The sequence below is a fragment of the Pangasianodon hypophthalmus genome, chromosome 12 (assembly GCF_027358585.1).
Source record: "Pangasianodon hypophthalmus isolate fPanHyp1 chromosome 12, fPanHyp1.pri, whole genome shotgun sequence".
NCBI lineage: Eukaryota > Metazoa > Chordata > Actinopteri > Siluriformes > Pangasiidae > Pangasianodon > Pangasianodon hypophthalmus.
Window position 1 is genome coordinate 20,708,931 of NC_069721.1, and position 20,175 is coordinate 20,729,105.

At 37.2% G+C, this 20,175-nt stretch overlaps 1 protein-coding gene across 6 annotated transcripts in view; it reads right to left on the reverse strand.

Annotated features, from left to right (window-relative positions):
- The window catches only part of rgs7b (regulator of G protein signaling 7b), a 118,619-nt gene that overhangs the window by 20,093 nt on the left and 78,351 nt on the right, over positions 1-20,175 (reverse strand). For all 6 annotated transcript variants that reach the window (XM_053238602.1, XM_053238604.1, XM_053238603.1 and 3 more), the window contains exons 4-9: positions 18,352-18,402; positions 12,113-12,219; positions 10,181-10,232; positions 5,338-5,402; positions 4,004-4,080; positions 2,149-2,230 (exon numbers count right to left, since the gene is read on the reverse strand). In XM_053238602.1, coding sequence (XP_053094577.1) covers positions 2,149-2,230; positions 4,004-4,080; positions 5,338-5,402; positions 10,181-10,232; positions 12,113-12,219; positions 18,352-18,402 — 434 coding nt within the window. The remainder of the gene's footprint in view (positions 1-2,148; positions 2,231-4,003; positions 4,081-5,337; positions 5,403-10,180; positions 10,233-12,112; positions 12,220-18,351; positions 18,403-20,175) is intronic.

Here is a 20,175-nt window from a genome sequence, read left to right on the forward strand (position 1 = left end):
GTGTAGTAGATAGATAGATAGATAGATAGATAGATAGATAGATAGATAGATTGATAGATAGGCTCTAATAATATAATAATTGGCACCCTTTATTAAAAATGAGCAAAAGGAAATATTCCAAACATCTGAACTACATGAGTATCCACTTCCGTTCTCTTTTTTTCTCTCCATATTGCTATGTTGCTATATATATATATATATATATATATATATATATATATATATATATATATATATATAGGCGTATATGTACATCAACCCAACAGTGTAGTTAATGTCAGTTTCCCTTCACTAGCTATGACTCTTGTTCTGCTCAACTATCACCAATCTGAAAGGTTAAAGTGCCTCCTCTGAGACACGTGAAGCTACCACATCATATCAAACTGTTGTTTGCAGCTGAACACACTTGGAGGAGAGTGCTAACTGCTCTATTCTGTACATATGAGCTAACGAATGCTCTGCTAAGACCGATCTGATTGCTGGTGAAGCTATCGTTTGAGAGCAAGCTGGAAATCTAGCCACGGATGCCTAGGACATCTTGGTTTATGCCTGCATCAGTGTTATAGTAATATGTAGGCTAAAAAATAGAGAGGCATAGCCAGAGAAGAGAATAGATCTGATTGTATAAACCAAAATGACTGACAGTGCTGTGAAAATCAATCGAAAATGGAATCTACAGTACATGTGTAATTAGATTAATTCATATTCATTATATTCCCTCACTGAAAAGTCCCAGTTTAATTGGATCTCATTTACATAGGCCCTTCTATTCATAAAAAAAGCGTCACTCTTAATTACACTAATTTGCATCGGTTCTTTCATTCATTAAAAAGAGTCTCACATTAATGTGCTCTCATTTCCTGGTTCTTCAGAAGTCTCCCATATGCGTTAGTGCTTTTTTTATTGCAGTGCTGGACAGATTTTTTTCACTTTACTGTCAGTGTTATATATATAAATATATATATATATATATATATATATATATATATATATATATATATATATATATATATATATATATATATATATATTATATATATTTTTTTTACAAAATTAAATGAGGGGTTCTCCTATCGACTCATTAAAATCATATTAAAAATGAATTCCACTGTTTTTTCTGCAATATCAGTGTCTTAACCTATCTTAACCCACCTGGTTATAAAAGCAATTTAGAAAAATAATGCAAGTCATTAATACAGGATGACAACAGAAAGCTAATCTCCAGCTAATTTGGCTGAAACATATACAGTATATTGACAAAGATTAAAGTAAATCAAATGAAGTTGGATTAAACTGATTGGTCTACATATGGGTTCAAGTACTGTATACAGCATAAAGCAGTTAATGCGCTCCTCCAAACGTGTTCAGCTGCCCTGTAACATTACCTGAAAGTTATATGAGCAGCAGTTGGAAAAGATGCAGTGTTAACCCTCACCCTCACACACTACTAGCTGGTAGACAGGGGATAGATTAGTGAGCATGTTATTGAAGAATAAAATTGAAATAAAATAAAATAAATCACAATAAAATAAATTACAATCCAAAAATCTAATCTCAGTTTGACAAAACAAGGCAAAGTCAGGAAGCAGAATGAAGAAACAAGGAAGTATTGTGCAAGGGAAAAAGACCTTGAACTGCATCTTTGCACACTTTTAGTGCGTCATACTGGGACACAGTTATATGTAGTGCACTATTAAACCATGGAAGATGTACTTCAAATGCCAAGAAATGAAGTGTTGATTGTTGTGGTTGCAGCCTGAGGATCAACACATTGAGCGAGAATGCCACTATGGACGCAATTTGAGAGCAAAGAACATCAGTCCAACATTTTTGGTTATAAATTGGGTACTTGTATCTGTGGAGGCTGTTAATGATGTTAGTTACCACGGCATAATTCATCATCTATTTAATGTTAGCATTTGTTTTGAGACTTTACTGTCTCACATTGATCAGGTACATACTCAAGTACATAGTGTAGGCAGAGCTAAAGGCTTGCTGATGGCACACAGAATAAACATCTACCTACATGGGTAAACTCCCAGGCAGTGATGAATACAACTGAGTGGGATGAAGTTGTTGGTGAGTGTGACGGATATTAAAAAGGCTAATCAGATGAGTAACACTACTGAAAATGATGCGGCGCCTCACCACGGGTCTGTGCACATCCCAGAATGCCCGCTCCTGACTGTCCAGAATCTTCCGCTCGATTTTGTCCCGTTTCTTATCCACTCTGAAATAAAAGAGAGAAAAAAGGTAACAGCAGAGCACAGATGACTAGAAGTGTCAACCATTTGTGTCCTGATGTTCAGAAAATAGGCGATAATTACGCTTAATCTAGTATGATGATACAGTATATACAGTAAGTATGAAAAAGCTGGTATAAAAATTTGGATCCTCTGTGTTGGATACATCCTGAATGAATTTTAGCCAACACTAGACGACTTGGAACCTTAAAATAGCGCCAGGCGACTGACTTCTTTAGGAGCAGTATATTACAAATTGAACAGCAATAACTGTGAATTTTAACTAAATAAAGATCCATCAAAATAAAGATAAGGACAGAATACTCTTTTGCTTATGAAATGTTTTTCCTTAATGCAGTTAGCTTAATCTACACTTTATAAGCTACATTGGAAAAAAAAACCCAGCAAAACTACACTGAAGCTGCATCCATGGTTCATGTCACCTTTTTTTTTGCTAATAACAAATAATAGAAATAAAATAATGCAAGTAATAAAAGAATAAAATAAGCCTCAAAACACTTTTTATTATGCTAGTGCTTGAGTGTTTTTCAACCAACAGACTTCAGCTACATAATAAAATATATAGTTTGTATAGCTAATGTAATGAGATATAAAGCATTTGTCTGAACTTCCTGGCACATAAAATATTTAAATAACTAAAGTTACTTGTTTTTAATATCTGTAGTGACACTACCACCCCTCTGCAGGATATAGTTAACTAAATATAGTTAGTTAAACTAGAGATTTGAGGTTAAACACCAAGAAAAATGAATTACAATTTTACATGTCAGAGAATCAACTTTTCACATCGTCAGTACACCTGCTCCTCTCCTAATTTCCTCCGAATGTCCTTAGGACCTTTTTCTGCTCGCTCTGTCTAGACAGTTGCTGTGACAGTTATTGCTGTTCAAAGTGCTGCATACAATGAAATGAAATTTAAAAGTAGAATACACAGTGGAATGAGTAGAAATAGAACTTTTTTATTCACTTTAAATGGATCAGCATATCAATATCATATAAAGTGTTTTCTTAAAGCATTTATTAGATTAATACATTAATTACAGCTTTCTGAGAGCTGATTGACCTCATGCTGTAAATGTCAATATGTATGGTTTTCTAAAGACATTGAGTATTTCGTACATTTCTTAAAAATTCTATGTACCATTCCAAATATATAAAAATCTACCAAGTAACTGTAACTACAACTTCACTACAACCTTGAAGTGTCAGTCTGATTTAAAGGAATAGTTTAAATATCAATTTAAATTTTTTTTCTCTCAACTGTTTGGTGTCTGATGTTTGCTTCTTTAGCTTTATACCTATGAATGAGGCTTATGCTAACAATTAATGTAAGGCTGCCAAAATTTATTGCCAAAGATCTTTAATATCATCTACATTACTTGCAACTGTCTTTGAGGGGCGGGACCTTGGACATGAGCCCTTATAATGTTCGGTGGTTCAGCTACACAGTGAAGTTTAGTTCATGTTTATAGATTAAACTAAATCACACTGTGTCCTAAACCACATCAGCAAGTGACATCACTGAAGAACTGGATGCGGTTTGAAGCAGATATTTACAGAAAAGATATCTTCTTTTACTTGTTAGTGACACTAGCCTCATAACTCATAGCAGTAGAAAACTAAAGAAAGAACTGTTTATATGGATTTATAAGCAGTTAATGTGGGACCATGTGGTTTAGAACATGGAGAATTTTCCTAATCCACTGTGTATCTGGAGTTTGCCTGCTTTTCATACTCACTTAGCTTGTGCTTCTGCTTGCATAAATATAAACTCCCATTTCCGTGCAAAAGCCCTCTGTAGCCGCGCTAAACTTTCCTGAAAACACAAACAGGCACACAGACACACACGAGACTTGATGATGAATTTCTTTCTTTTGATTCACACTGTATGTCTCAGGGATCATTTGTGATTTTTTTCTGTAACACCTGTGAGTTTTCTATCTGAGAAATGACATGTTCACCATTTTTGTTTTGCATTGCAGCTCTCAGGACAACATTGCCATCTGCTTTTATTTCGTTTTAGTTCCCTTTTTTGTAATAGGTCTCCCCCCTTATCTGGTCATTGACTAATTCCCAGATTCTGCTCAACTGAGTCTAATTTACTAAAATATTACTTTGCATATTTAAACTCTATGTGTTTTCTTTTGTCTTAAAAAAACTGTCATGCATTTGTGCCTGCAGTTATGAGCCATGTACCTGCATTTTCTCGGTTTTCTGTTAGATTTGACTGCTTTTTATTTTCTGATCGTAGATATGCCTCTTGTAACCTGGTTTTACTTTGCTTGCCTCAGTTTGGACCTTTGCTATAGACTTTGATTTTGTTTTCCAGATGTTGCTCCATTAAGACAAATCCACCCCAGCTAAAGGAAAACAATTATCATAACTTAGGGTTAATTTAACAAATTAATTTTCTTTGATGGCAAGAAGACAGGAGATAGCTATCATCAAATCATTCTAAATTAGATTAAAATTCAAATGAATATCTGAAGTGTGAGTTCCTTTTTGACTGAATGCCAAGTGATGTATAAGCCTCGTGAACCATGTGGATACAGAGAGAGGAAGTTTACAAGGCCATTTCCCTGCACTGTGAGATGCATTTTTGTTGGCTTGAGAGGTTCATTCAGCTAAATGATTCATTCAGACTCCTTCATCAATTTGCACTAGTTTGCCCAAAGTGGCAGCTTGATCATTCCTCTGTCTAAAGTCATACAAGATTGAGTAGTATAAAAAGCTAATAATCATTTGGACTATGGACTAAATTTTTGGACTGATTTATTTTTGATCATCCAGGAGCCCTTTTGACCAGCAATCAACTGGACTATGATGCATAATGTAAAATCAACCCTGTACTGTTTTCACAAATTTCATCAGCAATATATATATATATAAGACTACAGTTAAAATGCACACCACAGCACATCTCTTTATCCTTTAACAAAAGAAGAAGAAGCAGCAAAAAGAGGACCTTTAAGCTGTGGAATTGCATGTCTGTGAGCAGAGGCTCAAGAATGCACAGTAAAGTGCTGATGAGGAGGCATGGAGGAAAAACGTGAGGGAAAAGGGAGATGCTCACAGCTTCATAGTCAGCAAGTTCCAGCCGGGCTTTATTCTGCATCGTCCGCTTACAGAGGTAAACAGCTGGAGAGAGAGAGAAGAAGAGATAGATAGATAGATAGATAGATAGATAGATAGATAGATAGATAGATAGATTTAGAGCTTAATGAAGAACAGATTATTAATACTTTCTAGTAATAGTCTTGTATTTTTCCTCTCTAGTTAAAAAGTATGTGTCATTCATTATTGAATTAAAATTTTTTGGCATAAGAGGTATAAGAGGAATAAAACACTTTGTGGCATGCTTTTAGGCGGTAACAGTAAGTCTGCTTCATCTCAAGCTGCATCATCCACCCTGTCAAAGTTATTTTCCTATAACTGCACATCGCATTGTGTTTTATTCCTTACATAACAAAGGCTATTGAACAATCTGTCAAAATGATTTCTTTTACCAGCTGGTGAAGCAAAACTTTGTCAGAAAGTGATGACAGGAATAATGGTTGGTGATGTTGCTCTTTATGACTTGTCATTTACTCTGTTCTATTTGAGCTATTTGACTCATAAGTACATAAGTACTCATAAGTACATCTAGAATGAAATAATTTATTCTTTAACAAAACAAACTATTTTTTTTAACAAAATAAGTGAAGGCTGACACTCCAACATGTCACTGCACTCAAAACGCAGATTTATGTAGCCTCCAGTTCAGCGTTGTACACAGACACTGACTCACTGGCATGTTAAGTATTTATTTTGTGAGTCATTTGTTGGTGAGCCATCATTAGTCATACAAGCCAGACCTCTAGCTTTCACAAGACATTCTGTTTTTTTTTTTCTTAACTAAACATGGCCAAGACCTGTCTACTTTCACAGGAAGAGGCACATTGACTGACACTGAAAATGTCCAACCACAGACCTTTCAGCAAACTTGCAAGCATCTCATTTATCTATTCCAAGCAAAACTCTTTAATAACCTTTGAAGACAGGATGCAGTGAACGTCAGATTGTGGCTTGTGACTCACCTTAGGCTACTGTCCCATTTGGACATCTCCAATAAAAAATAAAAAATAAAAAAAAACACCTTGAGCCCTGGGTACTGTAGATTTGTATCTAAGAGCTGCTGCTGTAGTCATAAAGCTTGTCCTGTGCTCATCTCAGGACATTTATTCACAATCTGCTAGCACAGTAAACACAGTTTGTCTTTACAGTATAAAGGTGTAGACGAGTAATAATGTATAATTGTAATATTTGATGAGTCTGGTTTCTCTTAAGTTTTCTTCCTCATGTCGCCTCATGGGGTTTTTCCTTGTTGCTGTTGCCTCTGGCTTGGCCATTAGGGATCTATATCTGCATCCTGATTTCTGTAAAGCTGCCTAGTGACAATGGCAGTTAAAGTGAAAGTGAAATCAAATAGGTGCATATTCAATAAGCAGGCCATGCTACAGCTCACCCACATCCACACACACACACACACACACACACACACAAACACACACATTGATTTTACTCTGAGACTCCAAGGTGTTGGACAAGGATTACACTTCAAGACTACAAGCCATGTTTGTAGTGAACAGACATCACCAGAGGACAAAAGTACAAGAGCAGAGAACATTCAGTGTGTATTACATCCTGCACCATATATAACAGTTTCATTAAAGATGTTTCTTTCTTTTTTTTACCTTCTTTAACAACACAATCAATGGTGGAATTGTACAACATTTTAGGGGTGATAAGGGGTTGTGGAGTTGTGGAGTTGTGTTGTAATAATTAGGGCACACAGTCCATTATTGTTCCCATCCCAAAGAAACCCCAGGCCGCCTGCCTCGATGACTATCACCCAGTAGCCCTGACCTCAGTCACGATGAAGGGCTTTAAAAGGCTAGTCAGGTACTTCATCATCTTTTCATTACCTGGACCCTGGACCCATTACATTTCACATACCATCACAATCGATTTACAGATGACGCCATCACACACCTACTACACACAGCCCTGAGCCATGTGGACACCAGGAAGGGAAATTATGCCAAAATGCTGTTTGTGAACTACAGCTCAGCATTTAACACTGTAATCCCCTTCAAACACCAAAAAGCTGGAGGACCTAGGACTTAGCCTGTCAGTGGATCTCCAACTTCCTGACAGGCAGACCGCAAGCAGTATGGGTGGGCAGACATGTCTCACACTCCCTCACCCTCAGCACTTGAGCCCACCAGGGTTGTGTCCTGAGCCCCCTGCTCTACTCATTGTACATTATGACTGTGTGGCCACTTCCAACTCTACCACCATTGTCAAGTTTGCTGATCACACTGTTGTCGTGGGCCTGATAATGACGAGAAGGCCAAGCTGGAGGAGATAAAGAACTGGTGCCAGGAGAACAACCTCCTCCTGAACGTCAGCAAGGAGTTGATAGTGGACTTCAGCATGAAAGAGGAGAGGAGCTTCCACCCCTTAAAATCAAAAGGAGCCCCAGTGGAGAGAGAGCGGATAGTTTCCGATACCTTGGTGCCACATCGTGGAAGACCTGTCATGGTCCTGTCACATTAACACCCTTGTGAAGAAGGCCCTGTCAGTGTCTTTACCACCTTAGATGCTTACGGGACTTCAAACTGCCTCTAAGGTACTAAGAAACTTTTATACCTGCACCATCGAGAGCATCCTGACAGGAAGCATCAAAGCCTGGTTTGGGAACAGCACCAAGCAGGATAGATCGGCTCTCCAGAGGGTGGTGCGTTCAGCTGAGCACACCATCTGCACTGTGTTCCCTGACCTGCAGTCTATCTACAGCAAGTGGTGCTGGACCAAGGCCAGGAAGATAATGAAGGATCTCAGCCATCTGAACAACAGACTCTTCTCTCTGTTGTGGCACTTCCGCTCCCTGTAGGCCATCACAGAGAAAATGAGGAAGAGCTTCTTCCCACAGGATATTCAGGCCCCCAACCAGGACAACACCTAGGACTAGACGTTGGATTTGTTTGCACAACCCCCACACCCCCTACATTCCCCTTAATATACCTGTTGTTGTTCTTCTTTCAGCTGTTCCCGTTAGGGGTTGCCACAGCGGATCATTGGTCTGCATATTTGATTTGGCACAGTTTTTACGCCGGATGCCCTTTATGATGCAACCCTCCCCAATTTTAACCGGGCCCGAAACCGGCACTGGGAGTGCACTGTCTTATGCAACTCCAGTGGCTGGGGTTGGTTCCCTGGCCGTGAATTGAACCTGGGCCGTGGCGGTGAGAGCACCGTGGGCAGACCTCTAGTCCTCCAGGAACCCCCTGTTAATATACCTGTATTACCCCTATATTTATAAAAATGTATTGTATAGATAGCAATTTCACTGCAACTACCTCAGCCTGATGTTGCACAGCATTGCATTGCACATAAAACTGCACATATCTGCACTTTATTCCAAATATAGTCCATACTGTTGCTGCCATCTATCTTTTATATCTTTTATATTGTATTTTTATATTTTTCCTTTTTCTACTTGTATATAAGTAAATTCTGGTTTACGTAAATTCTATTTTTATGTCATGAATAGTCATAAAAAGCATTTCACTGCATGTTGTACTGTGTATGGCTGTGTGTGGCCAATAAAATTTGAATTGATGAAACCTAACACACTACATGTGCTGTTGGTATAAATTAAATTTCTTAATAGCATTGTTGAATTATCCATTCTGATTGGTCAGAAGGTGTTGATTAGTTTTCTGTAACAGAAGCTCAGACAATAGTTCCGGCTGCAAGGTTTATATTAATCTGTTTGGTCTAATATGTTAGCATTTCTATAGTAAGAGGAACTTGTAATAGTAGACAGTTCACGTTATCTAAAGCTATTACGGCATGTGAAAGTATAACGACAGAGGACTTTAACCTTTCAGTTTCTTGGTGACAAACTGCTTTTTCTTGTCTTACTAACTTCAGGATGGAAGGATGAACAACTGTTTATAGTCAGAACAGGGACTAGAACTTCTTACAAGGATGTTCCTCAACAGTCAAGGTAATTACTAATGGATAAATTATGACATCATTCTTTAATTTACATTTACATTTATGGCATTTGGCAGACACCCTTATCCAGAGCAACTTACAATTATCTCATTTATACAACTGAGCAGTTGAGGGTTAAGGGCCTTGCTCAAGGGCCCTGCTCAAGGGCCCAGCAGTGGCAGCTCGGCAGTGCTGGGATTTGAACTCTCAACCTTCCAATCAGAAGTCCAACATCTTAACCACTTCCCAGTGGTAGCTTAGTGGAATCAATGAAAATTGTTAGTGTTGGAAAAGTGGTATAGGAGGAATAAAACACTTCAGGATGTACTGTTATAGGAAAATAATTAACTGTGGAGTGTTGTAACTCCACTTTGTGTTGGGCCGCATCACACCACCTTGTCGTTGATTATTTTGAAAAAACAGCACATTCTCAAGTGTTTTATTCCTTATTTACCATCTTCATTCTGTGTCAAGGGTGTGCAAACTTTTGCACTTTACTACAGTGAGGAGAATCAGTTCTCTGGTTTGCTCTGTGATGTTTCTGGTCCATGAGATAACTGGGACTTCCTAATGGTCATGCTGAATTGATTTCATTTGCAGCTATTCATGCACACGTGTTGAAAGCCAATAAACCTTGTTTATTATCATTTTAATGCAATTTCCCGCTTCTGTAATGATATCCACAATATCATCTACAAATTATCAATTTAAAATGGTTTTCTTAAAAAAAAACCAACAAAATACAACAAGAATGTGCTTAGACTTAAAATACAGAGCTGTTAAGTCAGAGTGTTGTTTTCTCTCTTCCATATTGAATCAGGAAGTGTATAAATTCAGTGCTGATGAACTCTGTGTGTATTTGTGGTTCTCACCATAATCAGTGTTCTCTGGTTCCCAGCAGTTTGAAGGCCAAAAGTAGGGAGTCTGAACAAAAAAAAACAACAACAAAAGAACATACACATACACACAAAATAATGTTTTTGCATTTTTAATATCCTGTGGTTAGTGGTTAGCAGACGACTCGAATAGAAAATGTCAGTGACTCAGGTCATCTAGAATATCTGGTCGCCTCATAAATGAAATGAAAACATCACGTTATTAAACAAGCCTCTGATCTCAGCTGTAATATCTTAACAGGTCAGATGTTGCCAAAAATCTGTATGAAAGGCCAAAGCCTGATTATTAAAGCAAGCTGTCTCCCTCACACACTGACGCTGGTGTAAACACACAGCTGAGAATGAGACAATCGTGTGATGTATCACATTAAAGTGCAGTTACTTAAAGAAAAACACCCAGTGTTAACACCACAAGTGTGTGACGGAGGCAAGTGTCACTACACAGTGTATGCTGCAGATCACGGTGATGATTTCAGTCTGAAAATATTCAGTTGGAAATAGTCACATATTTACATATTTATATATTCAGCCCGGTGTGGGTGGTGAAGTGTGATATGTTTTTTATATGAGAAATGTTTTATATTACAATATTTATCATAAAAATAAAAAAAAGCTCTACACTACAGGAAAGTTTAAAGTACGTCCTAATAGCTCCACTCCATCATCACCACTGTAACAATTCAGGCTCAGGGGCATGATGGTAAAACAAAATATTACACCAACAAATAGTCACTGAAACATTAGTCACTGGTTTTAGAAAGTGGCAGAAAAATGAACAGATGAATTTTAGAGACTTAAAAAAATGAATAAAATCAACACACGCTCACCAATCAATTTTATACTTTACATTTTTCAACAGAATCTTTATGTAATCTTTATGTACTGTATCTGCAGTGTACGTGTGATTACCATGGACAGAATTTTAGACACTACCGTGTACTTAGAAAAGAAAAGAACAGAAAACCTGTTTAATCCTGTTCAGCTCACTTATAATGAAAGTCTAAGGGCAGTTTTTTTGCATTCTGTCAGTAAAAATATTTTTGTATGATGTTTAATAAATTCAATTTAAAGCTTTAAGCTGTAATCTGTGTCTTATAATAGGAAACACTAGATAAATCTGCCTATATATTTAAGATGTTTTCACTTGCTAAGATGATATTGTTTTCACTAAAGTTTGATAAAACTCTTTTGCTTTTTTTTAAAAGAATTTTTAGAGTGTAAAAGTTGCAGTTTTGAAGTTACTAATATATTTATGTATTTTAATCATTTAATGAGTTCTACTGACCTTAGACGTCCATTATAAGTGAATTTGTAGTATCAATTTATTAGTTCAGGGAAATTGTTATTGTCTCTGGTAATCACACAAACACTACGAAGGCGTGGAAAGAGATTGTGTTGAAAAATGCAGGAATATTTCTGTAACAGTGATGTAGGAGTGCTACAAACCGAATCTCACTAAATCTCACATGTTTTTAAGTGAGAGCAGCAGTGAATACTGCAATGTGCTAGGATACTGTGCTGATACAAAAAAGAGCATTCGCAGTGTGTGAAAGAAATCTGTGTGAATTTAATTCACTTCGAATCAATTTTATTTTGTGCTTTTAACAACAGACATTGTCACACAGCAGCTTTACAAAAGAATCTGGATATATATATATTTATGTGGCTTTTAAGAAAAGGTCAAGTAAGATAAAGTAAAAACATGACTCTGCAAAAATGGATTTTATAATATTAATAATACTGATTTCGGGCTTTTAGCATAGCTAGTGTGTATAACAGAGGAATAATTAATAAGTGACCCGAACATAAGACAAAAATGATCCAAAAATGACAGGTATTTTCTATATTTGAACAAGAAAAAAAACCTAATTAATGAAGTAATTTAATTTAATATTAACTGCTTTTTACCTGAAATCTATAAAATGTCCCATCATCCTTCAATGTGAGCACATGGTCTGAGATGGGAAAGAAGTAGCCATGTGCAGACATCAGAGTTCCCAGGTGAAGAGCCTCAACTGAAAAAAAAAACAACACACACACACACACACACACACACACACACACACACACACACACAGAGTAAAGTACATTTTACTGTATATATATAATGCACATTTAAAACACTTCTCTTGATCAAAATGCTGTACACTGCCATATTTACACATTTTTCCTCCCACCAGTTCTGCTATACACACAAATCATACATACACATACAATATACACACAGCCTTTCCCAAATACTAAAGAATAAAAATATATTTTGAACTCGAAACAGCAATCAGTAGTAACTGTGAATATGAGCTTAAGGTGTCTACAAGCAGTAGAAGTGGAAGTGTTTCTGCACTGTAGGAGTGAGCTGGAACATTTAGAGCTTAAAAACAAACAATAAAACCTTATACTGAATCCTAAAAGGAACTGGAAGCAAGTAAAGCAAAGGTAAAATCGGGGTAATATGATCCTTCATTTTTGTGCCTGAAAGTAGCCAGATGAAATAAAGGCATGAACAACTTTTCTTCGGTCATGAGGAAAGAAACTGTTTTGATTTGCTTTTCAAATTTTAGCTCATGGTCAAAAATTATCCCAAGTTTTTTTTTTTTTTTTTTTTTAATATCTGACAAAAATAGATGTAATAGAGGATGTACATGGCTATAATATTCAACACAAGTCAGAATTTCTCACAAAACACACAGCAGTGACTCTGACAGTGCTGTCCCTGTTCAGGAAATTGCTGCGAAAGTTCTCATCGTAACCACGGAAACTGGCTACTCATGACACATGCCATATCACACCTCTCACCGTGAGACAGCACTATAAACAAACAAAACACACAGCACTCGTCTTCCCTGTGAACGATTCAAGCATCTCATGTAGCTCCTAAAACCAGTTAAATTCAGCACATCTGATTAATACACCTCACACACTCGTTTTCTGTACTCGTCATCCTCCACATCTCATTCAACCCACACATAAACATCAACATCTGGAGTCAAAAATCAACATCTGGACTCAAATCTGTAATCTTAAAAAACTCTACAGAAATGACCATTCACTCCAAGAACACGTCCCTTCCTCTCTGCTCCACTAGGATACAGAATCATTTTTCATTTTATCATGTCACTTATGTGGTAGATATACAGTAAGTGCTGGGGACAAAATGTTTGCGTAATCAATTAGATACCAGGCCAGTAAATGCTGGGAGTGTTTGTGAAATTGAGTTGCTATGGATTACATCTACACTGTGTTTTTACTGAGATTATAGACCCCTGAGTAAGACGTCAGTCACACCTCCTGAGTGAGATGTCAGTCACACCTCCTGTTTGCAGAAACATAGCAGGAAACCATAGTGATTTTTAGGAGCACTCCAGGATTTGTTTTCTAAAATGTCGCATTGTGATGTTGGATGTCATAATTGCAAAGGTGTTCGTAAACACATTTATTTTTACCCTATAATATCAAATCAGACACCTTTCCAGGCCAACAGGCAATTAGGAGGGACATTTGGTGTCAGGATCTCTGTCTTGCAGCGGCCCTTTCATCGCTAACTATCATATCAATGAATTTGGCTTAGCTTGCTCTTTAGCTAACGTGCCTAATTTATATTGCTTTCACAAACCTACGTTGCTCGCCTAAAATCTAAGTCAAGAAACTATCTAGTTAACACTAGATAGCTAGGTCAGGTTTTTACGGAGGCCTATAATGGACATGTTTATTTAGCTAAATTTTGTTCAGCTAACAAATAAGTTTATGGCATCTGGTTAGGCAGCACCTTGGCTTTTAGTGCTATGACGTCCTCAATGTTGTAATAACAAAACATTACGTCTTGAACTCGCCCACAAACAACAAACTTGTAAGCATCAAGATACTGGTATGCCTTCCATTTCTCTTTAGTATAAACGCTCCTGTGAGGTCCCGTGAGACACTGTATGTATATATATATATCCAGCTATTGCAGGCTAGAGCATGGCTTAGCATTATTTAGCCACTGATAGGACATAAGGATCTTCGTTTGAAAGTGTTAACTTGGCTGAAAAGCACTCCCTGTCTTTTCGGGCTAACCTATGATAATAAATTGCAACCAGGCATGTCTTTTTGTTCACAAACTTTGAAGGGGTCTAAAAAAAAGAAAAAACAAGGTAAACCAACGGCACAGTCTGCAGGGTAACTAAATCGACCATTAAATGACAGCTACAGTCAGTAGAAAGCATCAGATTTTATATTCTCATAGGCCGCAACATCATGATGGTAGTTAGCTGTAGATCATAGTGCAGTAATATGATCATATCATGCACTATTTCTAGCTCCACCCCCATATCGCTGTACCACAGTGTCCGATGAATAAGCATTACTTGTAGCGGAGCTTTAGCAATACACGTGTGTCTTTATTTGTCCTGCTAATAAACCAGCAAGAATTAGACTGAATTGCGGAAAGAAGCAGGAGAACAGACCAAGATTAAGGGACAAAGAGAGACAGAAACAGAGGTAGATCGATGTAAGGGGCGTGGAAGAGACAGAGATGATTGTTGAGACTGTCAGACTGATGGGCGTGGAAGAGACAGAGATTATTGTTGAGACTGTCAGACTGATGGGCGTGGAGGAGACAGAGATTATTGTTCAGACTGTCAGACTGATGGGCGTGGAAGAGACAGAGATTATTGTTGAGACTGTCAGACTGGTGGATGTATCTCTGAGTGGGACAGATTGGCATGTCTTTGAGTGGGACAGATGGGTGTGTCTTTGAGTAGAACAGATTGGCGTGTCTTTGAGTGGCTACGGATGGACGTATTTTTGAGTGGGAAAGTTTGGCATGTCTTTGATTGGGACAGATGGATGTGTGTTTGAGTGAGGCAGATGTGTGTCTTTAAGCCTATATAGCAATTTAATGAAATGTCATTTGAATGACAGTGAATAGGCCCTAAACTAGTTTTATGATTATGCTCATGTTAGCATATGCTGGCTAGCTGGCTAGTGTTAGCACTGATGATCATGAGCATTTGTGAATATGCCCTGGCAATACAACATCCAGACTAACACACTCTGGCTCTGAGCAAATCAAGAGGCTAATTTCTGTGTGCAATCAGATAAATTATGTGCAGTTAGTGGGCGTGTTGTGGCTGATTTACAAAGAATAATTGTGTGAATTACAGGCTGCAGTAAATCAGACAGCGGGTGGCACCTTAATCTATTTGCATTTACTCCGTCCTCTATTTAGCATTTTTGGGAAGAAATGCTCCACACTGCATATTCATTAAGGCAAACATTCTAAATTGAGAAGATTTTTCTCATTTGAGAGACGCAATTCTCTCTGTACACCTTATTACTAAATTTGCAAGTGTATTTGAAGATGTGCAGGTTTTTATACACACAAAGCTTAAACCATCACCCCATACTCTCAGCCAGAGTGCCTCTTCATTATAACACTTTTAACCAGCACTGTTCAATAAGATTCATTTCGAAATCTCGAAGTGAATTAAAAATACAAGATATAATAAAGATATATAGACCTAATAAAATACAATCCCAACTTCAGCAGCTTCTCAGATATTAAGAAAGCACAATAGGTGTTGGGGGAATATAAAATGTACTGCACTGTGGATTGCACATTATGGCCTGCCACCATCCATCATAGATATGTACACGCGCACACACACACACACACACACACACACACACACACACACCTTATTAGTGTTTCTTCCTTTCCAGATGCAATGTGTAGTCTTTTTATTTGTTGCACTTTCACAGCCATTAAAATGCTTCTTATTTCATTGTTCTATAAAATTTCATTACGATATATACCATATTACTTGTCAGGCTATTAAAGGACAGTGAAACTTGAAAATGTAAAACACGAAAATCCAAATGCTGCTTAGATGATGATATAGGTTGGAGGAAGTTATAAAGGCAAAGGGTGGACACTTTTACAAGTTATTAGAGATTATACTATAGTGTTGTTAAATACTCTACTCTGATTGGTCAGAAAGTGATAAATCACAGCAGTTCCAGCTGCAAGGTTTATATTAATGCACTCATTCTAATACATTGTTGTTTAACATCTTTGGAAGGAGTCTCCAATGCCAGCACTTCATAACAGTCAGAAGTAATGCTGTAACTTTAAGTTTTCTGATAAGGGAAAGTTTTCAGGACAGAGAGCTTTGTAGTTTCTTGGGAACCTGAGAAGCTGCATTTCTTTGTCTCATTAACTTGAAAAAAAAAAAGAGGCTCATGTAGAAACAATTTCATAGCTACTTTAACTACATAATATTTTCCTATAGCAGCACAATCCCAAGTGTTATATTCTTTGCATATTTATATCACGTTTATAAATAAAGAAGCAAACTAGCTTCATAAAATAGCTTCATCTGAGGGCTGAAGTCTGAATACAAACCTTAAAGAAACATACAGACTGGCTGCAACATATTGGCTTTAACAATAAGCTGCAGTAAAAACACTTACGATTATACTTTTATACAAACTAATTTGAGTCAACGTGTATTAAAAGTCATGAGTGGCGTGAGTGTGAGGCGGGGTTAACACGCTTAGCTTTTCTTACAGCATCATCCAGATGAAATGCAGCGAAATTGTTCTCACTTGTTAGAATCCCTATTAACTTCCCATGAAACGTCTGCTCCCCTTGTCTCCTTGCACACACACATACAGTCTCTCTCTCTCTCTCTCTCACACACACACACACACACACACACACACACAGGGTCTCTTTAATTTCAGCTGTTTTCCTATGAGACTGCCAGAGGGGAAACAGAGACAGACAGATGGAGACAGACAGACATAATGTCAGAGAGAGAAAAGAAAGCAAAAAAACATAGAGAACAAGAAAGAAAGAGAGACAGGTGCAAAAACAAGCTATTATCACTGCTACTATCCTAGCATCTCTCTTTTATTACCAAAAAGGATGTTAGGTCTATATTTGGAAGCAGCAGGAGAGGATGTACATGTTATGGACGTGTGTATAATTTATATATACTGTATTATTAGTAATATGTGATTATGTTCAACATTTTAACGGATTAAATAAACTAAAGTTAAAATAACATTCCTCTTCACAGTCAAAATAGCTGCACAAAGCTACTGTACAAATTGTAAACACAATTTAATTCCTGGTCTTAACCCTCACTAAACAGATCTTTAACTAACTTTCTGAGACGCATATAATTAAACTTGGTAACTCTTTAGTATAAGATATGTATTAATCAGAATTAATTATATAAGTAGTGATGTAGCAGATATTTGGCAACATTCACAGGTAGTTAGTGCTTTAGTGTTTTCATATTCTTATCTTGGTAACACTTCATTTTAAGGAACACATACAGTATAAGGGGTTAATTAAGGTCATGTAATGTGTTTAATTAAGCTCAAATTGGACATTTGTTTAAAATGTTTTTATCTGTATTTATCTGCTACATATAGTGATCTGTTATGTAAAATTGTTTAATAATTGCTTTATTAGTTGTGATCATTCTCAATAAACAAATAATCACTCATTTTCACCGATGCCTAGTAATGCAGCAATACGTGTCATGATGAAAAAGAATAATACATAGTGAATAAACCTTTTTACAAGTGTTTAAGCTGAGCTTTATTAAGCAAATAACAGGACCTTTGTTAACACCTTATATTGTATGTGTTCTTTAAAATGCAGTGTTACCATCTTAGCTTGTATTGTAGGTTTTGCATGCTTTACTGTGTATGGAAATGTGCAGGTTCATTAAAGATTAATAAAATAATTGTGGCACAGTAATTGTGCTATTTTTTGCGCTATTTTCCAGTGCAGTTCATGTCCTATAAAAAGATAGTATGTACCAAAACAACTGAAATCAGTTACACTAAAAATCCTGGGAAGTCAGCACCCTATGTAAAAAAAGATACTGAATAAAACCTTTGTGCTGGTTTGTATTTTTTTTAGACCACATTACACTAATGCAAAAACAATAACCTACTGTATACCAGGCTGAAATCAGAAGAAGAGAGAGAAACAGAAAATGACAGCCTCCAGAACCCAACAGAGGACATGCTTCAAGGTCAGGGCTGTGAGGTTCGAGTGTTTTCTCTCTCCTCAGAGCATGCAGAGTGACTCAGGGAAACAGGTTCAGCATGCACATATGAAACAGGCTCAGCACCGATCACTTTACCTTGATCTTCGATGTCTAGGTTTTTGATCATCCACTGCACAATGTCTGAACCTGAAAAACACGAGGGAAGAAATGAAGAGCCACATCGACACTGCCACATGATCAATATGTGATGAAAAGGAGAAGAAAAATATTGAAGTTTAAAAGGCAACACTGTGGGTATCGCTTCCTGTTATTTAGATCGACAGTGGTATTTGCAGAAGGCAGATGTTTCATGTTCCTTGGAGAACACAAGGGTATATATTCTAAAAGTATATGTATTAACTTCAAATTATTGGTAATTATTTTCATTTTGTACCACAGCACTATTAAATTCTCTTATTTCTGATTGGTCAGCTCTGACAATTGTTCCTTCTGTAGGTTAACTTGCAGGATTATATAATGTGCTTTTTCTAATACGCTGTTAACTCTACAGTAACAACTTACACAGGGACTTGTAACGTAGACGCACCAGATAAATTGACTAAAAAAAAACATGTAATTGTTGACATTGTGAACTGTATGAGTTTATTTAACATTTATGGAAGGAGTCTCCAGTGTCAGCGCATTTCTAATAGTCAGATGTAAAGCTGTAACTTTAAGTTTTCCACCATGGGACATTCTTCAGGACAGACAACTTTGTGCTTTGTGGTTTCTCAGTAACATGACAAGCTTTGTTATTTTTGTCTTCAAGAGTGAGAAATAAAGAGAGGCTGCTGAGGGAACCACTGTTTATAACTGCTCTAATGTAAGTGATAACAGGTACTAACTTGTTTCACGGAGGTTCCATAAAGAAGTGTCCTTATTTAATTATTAAAAACATGTAATCTTTGGTAGGTTCCTTTGGCATAAGAGCAACAAAACACTTTGGGATGTGTGGTTATAGGAAAATAATCAACTGATAGCAGGAAATCCACTTTGCATTGGGCCACATCATACAACCCCACCACTGATTATTTTCTTATAACAATACATCTTGCTGTAACTGTTGTATTCCTTAAATAATATAAAAAAAGGCATGACAGGCATTTAAAATGTATCTAAACTGTTTTTATAACTTGGTACACTCTTAGAAAAGGGGCTCTTTAAAAGTTTATTGACAATTAAGTGGTTGTAGATTTAGGGAAATTTCTATTTTAGGGTTCTACATAAAATCTTTAAGTGTTTCCCTGGAGTGACAACTGAAGAACACTTAAGTGCTCTAAATTTTCTAAGAGTGTATTTTTAACAGTCATGCTCGCTCTAGAGGTTAAAAACTCAGACTGTCTGAACTGACTCTTATATTCCAGTATAATCCAATAAAACCTGACACACAGTATGTCATAGATATAGATTAGACAATCTATGCAATTTAAATGAAAACTTTGACTTTTTTTTTTTGACGAGGGCCGAATTATGATGGCTAGACGACTGGGTCAGAGCATCTCCAAAACAGCAGGTCTTGTGGGGCATTGCAGCTTGCCGCGTATGGGGCTGCGTAGCCGCAGATTGGTCAGTGTGCCCATGCTGACCCCTTTCCACTGCTAAAAGTGCCTACAATGGGCCCATGAGCATCAGAACTGGACCATGGAGCAATGGAACAAGGTGGGCGGGTCTGATGAATCTCGTTCTCTTTTACATCATGTGGATCTGTAGGATGCACTATGGGAAGAAGGCAAGCCGGCAGAGGCAGTATGATGCTGTGGACAATGTTCTGCTGGGAAACCTTGGGTCCTGTCATTCATGTGGCTGTTACTTTGACATGTACCACCTACAGTACATAAACATTGTGACAGACCAAGTACACCACTTAATGGCAATGGTATTCCCTAATGGCAGTGGCCTCTTTCAGCAGGATAATGCGCC